Genomic DNA, 9,570 nt, shown 5'->3' with positions numbered 1-9,570 from the left:
CTAAATTGCCGATCTTTTATTATCAAAACCGATTTTACTTGCTTTCTTAACCCATAATTGAAAATAAATTTTCGCAAATTGATGGCGCTATTGTGATACTTAGCCCGTTATTTGACTACGGCGATATACTATATCATTCAGCCTCTGTCGCTAATGTTAATCGCCTTCAAGTGTTACAAAATCCTGGGTTTATCAGGACGCTCCTCTGCCACGGCGGCTCGTCATTAAGTTAACTGGCTAACCCTCAAACAAGAGTATCTACTTCACATGTACATTTTTATGTATAAAATACAAAATAATCTAGTTCCTGAATATCTTCGTGACCATTTTCAACCAATATCTAACCGTCATCAATACAATACAAATGTATCCCAATATGGCTACCAAGTTCCTCTCATGGCCCCTACGCTTCGAAATTCTAGTGTGCGATGCCGCGGTATTAAACTGTGGAATGATCTTTCTCGTGTGATTATTGACACCTCTGCTACTTTAAATCAGTTTCGTTCTTCTATACTAAATTTACTCCACGACACTCCAATAGTTTAATTATTTTTTGTTCTTGTTTATTTAAAATTATCTCTGTATATATTTTAAAATGTATTGTTGTTCATGAGGACCTAACTGGAAAGCAGTTAAAAAACTGAGTTGGATATCCCAATAAAGCTATTTATTATTATTATTATTATATAATGAATTAACCTTCTGGCTCATGATTTAAAAATACCAAATTCAATGATGGAGCATTGGTTGGAATCACGCTTCAACCGGAGACTGTAACGAAGTTTTTTAGACATAATCTCAATAAGCAAACTAACCAGAAAAAAACCAAAGCTGATTGGAGGAACAAGCATAAGCGGTACTCAAAACCTTTTGAAGTATCACGAGAATAAAATATCTGTTTCGGTCGGCAAGTTAACCACTACTTTGAAATGCACATATATACGAATTCGTTTAAATCATAAGGAACAGACCTGATAAATATAGTTTCCAAAGCGGAAGAACCAACGCGAGTAAGAAAGCCAAAGCGCACTCAAACCTGTGGACGTCTACGACAATTATTAGCAAAAGTTTATAGTAGCACCAGGGTTGGCATGGTGGTAACCAGTCCGGTTTTATCCACGTGTATTAAACCACGTTAAAAAATCCGTGAAAAAATCTGGACTTTTCAAAAACTCATTGTTTTAAAAGAAATCACTAAGAAACGTTTCTATACTTAGCCAAAAAAGAGCTTTATATTTGTGGAAACATACAGTTTAGTCTATGGAACTATCCCAAATTTGCTGTAATTAAGTGTAATAACAGTAATTTACTGTTATTATAATTCATGAGGACCAGTTTAAAAAAACTTATTTGCAAGGCTGGTGTTGGATGCCAAAAGCGGGTGGGCATCATAGTGGAGGACGGAAAATAACACGATTTTATTTAATAACAAGGCAAATGTATGATTATTGAAAAATTCGGATAAAACTCCAAAAATCCGGATTTACTTGCAAAAACCATACCAGTGGACGTTTCAAGAAAAAAACGTTTTTTTGCCAACCCTGAGTAGCACTCTATTTCAGAGGACTTAATTCCGCTTCATTTTCTCTACGTTAGGGGGGACATTTTCACAATGATAAACCTAGGATTTTTAATACAACTGATAAAAGCCAAAGTTAAACCAAGTTGTAATTTTGGAAATACATCGGAATCTTTTCTCTCATCCAATTATCGCATGTCCCTCATGTCTAGATAATGATTAACTAAAAGTAAAGTAAAACAATGGTAATAGGTCCTATAACCACGGTTTTATTTTATTCATAAATAAATGGTTACTTCTCGTTAACGATAACTAAACGGAGTTATCTAGTACGATCTAGCTGTCGTACAAAGAAAACGCCTTCCGCTTATAGTTGCTCAATCAAAACCTTTCGAAAATGGAGAAGATTCTAGCCGATCTAAAGCGCAACTTGTCTTTAATAATTGATGGGATTTCCATAAAAAGAAACCAACGTGAGCGTTTTCTCGGACATAGCAAAATACTGGGTATTTTCCAAATACGGTCGGCTCACGTAAGTCCATTTACCATTCTATAATTATATCGATAACTCTCAAAAACCACTTCATTATTTAACATCTATACTCAGTTGCGGGTTAAGAAAGGCAAAATATCTAGTATATTTGACGGAAAGATACTAGTACGAATTTCCGATAAATTGGCGGCAGGAATTTAAAATTTCGCCTATTTTCTGTTGAACAGCCCAAATTCGAAATAAGATGCATTTTTGAGCTTAAAATTAGTAATAGGGCGGTGCTAATTATTCTGATAGTTAATCACCCCTGATAAACGACTGTAAGAATTCAAGGGTCAAAAGTACTTGCCTTTTCGTTGTTCGAGGTGGGGTTTCATAATTCGTGGTATAGGCCTACATTGTATATGAAAATTTTCCGCTTTTATTTCTACGGAAAATTAACAACACTATTACTAATAAACAAGTAATTAAATCACCAACATTGAATAACCAAGGATTCGAAATAGATTCATTTTTATTACAGTTTGAAGAAACAACAAAAGATATACATAGCGCAGGTATATAGGCATTTTATTTCGCGCGATGGAAAAAAAATGTTTTCCTGGGCGTCGCTAGCCCAATTATAATTTTACTTTGTTTCCGAGGCACGTGCGACTCTCAAGTTGACTTTAGAATCCGAGGTCTTACGCGATATCTACGATTTTATCTTTATATTAGATACAGGTTAATTTCGCCTCAGTTCGAAAATTAGCCTTATTTTTTAATATTAATTTTTTTTTGGTATGAATATAGCTGCTTATTTAAAGGATTTACAAAGTTCATTTTTTGGGTAATTTTCTATTTCAAGTGTTTCAACATATCCTGCTCCTTCAAATTATAAATGACATCAAAGAAAAACAATTTGAAATAAAATTAACTAATTAATTTGTCTAAATTATCACATTATGGATATTTTAGAAAAATGACGATAAATAGTGGGTTTATCTAACAGACGACTGTAGTTTAAGATAGCTTAAATATGCCACTAAGTAAGAATAGAAATTTGATTGCAAATATTTAAATAGCGAGTCTAAAGCTTTGTAACTGTGAAGCTATTATATTAAGATAAAAATATTATAAAATTTAAAAAATTAGCACTACTCGAATCGGAATCTAATGCGCCTTTAGCTAGGACGTGGAGGAAAATCATAAATACAAAATAAGCAATATTTTACAAGAACACTAAATAAACCTTTTGAAATAAAGTCACAATAAAGTTTAGACATTTTTCTTCTTAATTTTACTGAAATTGAAGTACCTATTTTTTAAAAACTTTCCAAACAAATATAAGAAATATCCATTCACGAAAATGGTGATCGCGATGACTTCTTTCGAAGTATTACAAGGGGTTCCGACATAGATTATGTACGCGCAAAAAACGGCTGTAGAGAGTCCAATGACGAATTGCAAAAGCTGAATCAGAGTGACCATCATGGACAAAGACTGCGGAAATTTCGGCCATACGGTTTTGATGGCAAAATACGAGTACATGATGGCATGTACGATGTAGTTCATGGTGTACGTCCAGCGAAACAGGGCGGGCTTTTGCTGAAAATAGTACCACGTTACGAAAAGAGTGAGAACGTGATGTATCAGTTGTAACGCGTTGAACCGTTTCCTTAGTACTACGAACGACGTTTCAATCAGTTCGAACACTTTGGAAAAGGCGAAGACAGTCAACCAGAAGCCGGTCACGGAGTTCAATTTATTAGAACACACGGAAAATTCCAAACCGAAGTGTTGGACGGCGTAGAGCAGTTCTGGCAAAGCTCGAAGCGTTCCCACGATGCTCATAGCGGCCAGCGCTACGTTCCACGCGACAATGACGGCGCGTAGATTATACGCAGTTCGGTTCTTCATCCATCGTTGCAAGAAAACCACGCAAGTTAAATAGAACGCGATTATGTACAAAGACACGTGCCAGTAGTTCACCATCCATTGACGAACCAATTCAAAATCGTGCTTTGATTCGAATTGAAATACGTATCTATAGTACGGATATACTTTGTCATTCGTAAAATTTAAAGAGTCGTTACTTTGCACATTCATATCGTGGCTTAATTCGAGTTCATGCAAAGTTGATAAAATGAGCGATTTCAATATCACTTTCGAGAAGCGAAAAGGGAGTACAAATTTCCAAAGCGCTTGAACCTCACAGCCTTCCGAATTGAAAACGAAAACAGATTTAAACGAACGAGGTAAAATTCTAATGTTGATATCGCGTAGTGGATGACCTTGAATAAAAATTCCCATTTAATGTTTAGCTTCAGAGAGGGTTTTCTTTTTGATAGATCGCGATAACGAATTGAAATTCCACGCGGCGTCACTGCTACGTCACAACCGTAGGTCATAACTTCATCACCAAACTAGAAAAACTTACGTTGCCCTCTGGTAGATAAAATAGGTAAGCGCCAAGGTCATTAGGAAGACCGCAATTTTTCCATCGTATACAATCATTAATAATATACTCCGAGTATACTCATTATTATTAAGAAGAGAAACTCCTTTATGGTTTTCATTTCATATTTGATTTCGAATATGAAAACCGCTGGAGGCCTTGGATAATGTTCGCTATCTTCGCCCTAGACTTTCGACTTTGAAACGATTTAAGAGAATATACCGTTCTAATATGAATTCACTCACTCTTTTATTATACGAGCGTAATAATTACGACTGATTAAAATAAAAAATAAGTATGTAATAAATGTCCTTCATTAACTTATCGGTTTTCCTATACGATTACTGGAAATGGTTTTAAATTATTTTACTATTTATAAAATTATAATGATTTACTTTGAAAATAGCGTTATTTTATTTATCTCAATTATGATACACGCTGATTTTATGTTTGGAGATGTAGTATACGACCTATTTATGGAAAACTTTATTTCTTAATTCGTTTTAAATCAGAATTGATTACCTTAAAAACGTTCCCTTAAATTTAGATTTTATCTACGTCATTAAGCCTTTGAGTGTTAAAACATTATTTACCATAATGATACAAAATGAATGTAAAATAGTTGATCGGTTTGAAAAAAATTATGAATTGAAATAAAGTCCCCAACCATTTGTTTACATATCTCTTCCACTCCAGTCGACTGAGCGTAGAATGCGCTTATTTCCAGTATTTGATCGAATCGGCAATCATAGGGAGGGGCCATTTGAAATTCGTTCGCATTTTTCCAGGGATTCTTTGCCTCTTAAATTGGGCAAATTCAGTACAACGCACACTATTCTAGCTATTGCCTAATCCGTCTACTATTATTCGTTAGCTTTCTAGCAGAGACTCGGTGAATTGGTACACTGGGAATGACTGTATCGCAACAAATTAAACCGCTGGGTTACGCAAATTGTTTCGAGATAATTAGCGGTAGAGACGTTTGGTGGCCCGCGGCAAATTTTGCAATTAGATAACCGTATGCGATATTTCTAAACCGTCCATTTTATGTTGATATCTGAAAAATATGGAACAACTAGAATAAATCAAGTTATTTTAAAGAAATAATTTCCGTTATATTCTTGAGACAGAATACGTGTGCCAAAATGTTAAACGCGCGAATAAATTAGTAAAATTTGAAGGTGAAGCAACAAATTGATTTTTTTATTTTCTAACGAATATCCCATGACCCAATTTCAATATCAGCTTTAGATATACGGATTACGGAGCGCAGTTCTAGTATTTTATCGTTTAATTGGCCAAAGTTGTTGTAGCAACACAATATTGTTAAATTTCACATTGTAGAGAAGAAGCCAATTGTTGATTTATCGTTTTAATATGATTTTTTATTTATTTATTCATTATCATTATCATAGTGCACGTTGCTCCCAGCCATTAAGCATTGATTGTTTCAGAAATATTATATTTTATGAATAAAACTATTTAAATCAACTATATGCAAAAATATTTAACTATACACATAGATCTAGTACCTCATTAATAGCTAGACATTTAATTTTCATTAGTAATATATTTTAAAGTTGATGTACGGAAATTATGTTATCAGAATAGAGTTTTAGGTATTCATAAAATATTGAACCCATTGATTTCTCAATTCGGAAGGAACCTGTAACAATTTTTATACATATGAGTGGAATTATAATTAAATGGTATTAGATAAATTAGTAGAAGGAGAGTAAGGTGGACACATCATTCCCAGGTACAGGTAGGACCGGATTAAGACCTTGTGGCCCAAGCTAATTTGGGTGCCCCTTTCCGTGGCGAGCGAGCGAAGCGCTCCCGCAATTTGTAATTGACAGATGGATGGAAAATACAATTTCAATGTAGATTTTAATAAATGATATTGCTTTACATGGTGTTGAAAAATTTGGACGCATATACTAAAATTACTCCGGAATAATTTTTTTCTCTGAAAAGTAAATTTAAATTTATTTTTTTCGAAACTTCTTGGTGCCCTTGTAGACTTGGTGCCCTAGGCCCAGGCCTGGTCGGCCTATTGGTTAATCCGGCCCTGGGTACAGGTTCAGGTTAGAGATCGGGTACCGGGAATTTCTATGTGAAAAGAAGGTAAACTCGTTGAAAAGTCAATGTATTTAGGGTATTTATCGCGACGATATGTTTTTTTTTCATATCAACATATTGTGTTCAGGACCGGCTTGTTTTACGTTATCTTTATCTCCGCTTATCTCGAATTTAAAGAGTGACGTCACGAGACACTTATATGGTACTTGAACCTAAGTAAAGCATATATTTTCAGGTTCGGCTTGTTTCTCTTTATCTCGCGTTTTAAATATCGTACGAAATAAGTTGAGAATGTATTGAAATAGTGTAAGTTGTAAAGAGTGATATGTTCTTGATAACCTGGGTGGGAGATAGTGTGTGCGCGCGATACCCTCGCGCGTGCGTGGATTACCTGGGGCGCGGTTAATTAGAATTTAAATTAAAACATGGACTTCAGTGTTTTAAAAAGAGACGTCATGGAGTATTTGATAGTTTATAGTAAACTACGTCACACGCGTTTTGTTAAAGAGAATCAAATTAATAATAAACTCCATTTAATATCATTAAGTGTCTATATACCAAAGTGGCGCTTGAGCCTACATCACAAGCATTTTGTTAAAATAAATATCTCAAGTTTACGAAAACGTTAAATTACATTCCAATATACAAATATATATACTTGACGTTCAATACTTTTAAATAGATTTACAAAATGCAAATATAGGTAGTAAAATACTACAAAAACACCTTAACTTGGCATTCAATACGTTAAAATACTTTTCCGATACGTAACTATTAAAACATCTTAACTCTACTTTTAATCGGATAAAATATATTTAAGATATGCAAATACATAGAAAAATACTACAAAAACATCTAAACTCTACTTTTAATACAACAAAATACAATTCCGATATTCAAATATTTAAAAATACTTAATTAATGTACTGAGTTACGTTTGAAAGAACCTTTTGAAAACACGAATTCATCCAATTGTTAAACATAATTACTGTGCATCTTTTATTCTGCGTTTAATACGTTAAAATACATTTCCAATATGAAAATATAGATAGAAAAATACTCCTAAAATCCCTTTTTAAATTAGATAAAATACATTTCCGATATGTTAATAGGTAGAATAATACTATAAAAATTCCTTTTTCTACTTTTAATAAGGCAAAACACAACTCCGATACGCAAATATAGACAGGAAATACTAAAAAAATCTATACTCTAAGTTCGATACGTTAAAATAGATTTCCGATACACAAATATAGATAAAGAAATATTACAAAATTTAAAAAGGTAGAAAAATACTACACATTAACCGTTATGAATTTAAACTTACAACATCCTTCCCGTAGAGTAAAACATATAAGTTTGGAGTGAACTTGTTTCTTCGTTATCGTTATCTCATGTGTTTTAAATAGCCTATGGAATAAGTTAAGAATGTATTGAAATGGTGTATGTTAAAACGTCGTAGAACAAAGAGTAAAACATGTGTTCTGAGTCGGCTTGATTTATAAAGAGAATAAAATTGACGTTTCCGGTGCAGTCACGTAGGAAGAAAAATACTACAACAATCTCTATACTCTACGTTCAATACGTTAATATAGATTTTCGATACGCAAATAAACGTAGAAAAATTTAATTATCGAAGGAGTAGCTTATAAGGTTACTAATATCGTCATACGTTACTGTAGAATGTAAATATTTTTAACTCCATTTAAGTATCATTAAGTGTCTATTTACTAAAGTGGCTGTTAGAGCAACGAAGGATGGATATATTTTAAACTTCATTTTAATATCATTAGGTGCGTAAGTTGTACTTGAAGGAGCACTAAAAATTTAACCGCAAGTTTTTTATTTTTAGGGGAATCTCTATGGGAGTTTAATATTACAATAAAGCTAATAAGTTCAGTATAGTTTACTTTGGGTCCATTTTTGGTTACATCAGAAAAGCAGTTGAGGAAAAACGAAGAGCCGTTATTTTACCACTCATAAGACTAATAATGAGTATTTCAATTATCTATTCATCTTCTCAAGATGTTAAAGAAAAATTGGTTCACACCAAAGCAAACCTTTTTTCAATTGAAAAAGTATTTCACTCCCTGAAACTGACACTTGCGGACCATGTGTAAAATTGGGCTCACGGGATTTCAAGTAATTTAACATCCACAATTTTCCTTCATTTCCATCTTTTCCGATTATAAATATTATTTCTTAAAGAATTTTTTTTAAGATGAGTTGAAAATGATATGCCAATTGTAAAAAGCTTATAAATTTAGGAATAAACTGTGTTGTAAATAAGAAAATTAAAATTAAAAAATCCAATATGTAAATATTAAATAAAGAAAAATTAAAAACCACTTTGTTTACGTAATACAAATTAATTTAATTTGTATTACGTAAACAAAGTGGTTTTTAATTTTTCTTTATTTACCTTATACGTAAGTAACCGTCTTAGATCATTATGTAAATTTTGGTATAAAATTACTACAAAAACCACTTGTCTATATAAATACGGTAAAAAACAATTCTTATACACAAATATAATCAGAAAGATACTATAAAATCTCTTTATTCAACTTTAATACGATAAATTAAATTTCCAATATGTAAATAAAGGTGGGAAAATACTGCTTATACGCAAAAATAGTCAAAAAGTAACTATAGAAACTCTTGTATGTATGTATTTTAACAAAATGCTTGTGATGTAGGCTCAAGCGCCACTTTGGTATATAGACACTTAATTATATTAAATGGAGTTTTTTAATTTGATTGTCTTAAACAAAACGCGTGTGACGTAGTTTACTATCAAATATTCCATGAAGTCTCTTTTTAAAACACTGAAGTCCATGTTTTCATTTAAACTATAATTAACCGCGCCCTGGGTAATCCGCGCACGCGCGAGGGTATCGCACGCACACACTATCTCCCACCCAGGTTATCAAGAACATATCACTCTTTACAACTTACACTATTTCAATACATTCTCAACTTATTTCGTACGATATTTAAAACGCGAGATAAAGAGAAACAAGCCAAACCTGAAAATAT

The 9,570-nt window shown here is 32.9% G+C and overlaps 1 protein-coding gene across 1 annotated transcript; it reads right to left on the bottom strand.

Moving 5' to 3' along the window:
- Window positions 1-3,269: 3,269 nt before the first annotated feature.
- Window positions 3,270-4,100, bottom strand: LOC149933940 (very long chain fatty acid elongase 6-like). The gene has a single exon (XM_090153373.1). The coding sequence runs from the start codon at window positions 4,098-4,100 to the stop codon at window positions 3,270-3,272; it is 831 nt and encodes a 276-aa protein (XP_090009499.1).
- Between the last annotated feature and the right edge of the window lie 5,470 nt (window positions 4,101-9,570).

This window comes from Leiobunum rupestre, chromosome 7 (genome assembly GCF_980474605.1).
Source record: "Leiobunum rupestre chromosome 7, qqLeiRupe1.1.hap1, whole genome shotgun sequence".
In the NCBI taxonomy this organism is placed as follows: domain Eukaryota; kingdom Metazoa; phylum Arthropoda; class Arachnida; order Opiliones; family Sclerosomatidae; genus Leiobunum; species Leiobunum rupestre.
Note: the sequence above shows the minus strand (reverse complement) of the source record. Positions and strands in the feature narration are given on the sequence as shown.

Bases quoted from the DNA above. Each gene is read 5' to 3' on its own strand.
- LOC149933940 (XM_090153373.1), bottom strand. From the start codon at position 4,100: ATGAATGTGCAAAGTAACGACTCTTTAAATTTTACGAATGACAAAGTA.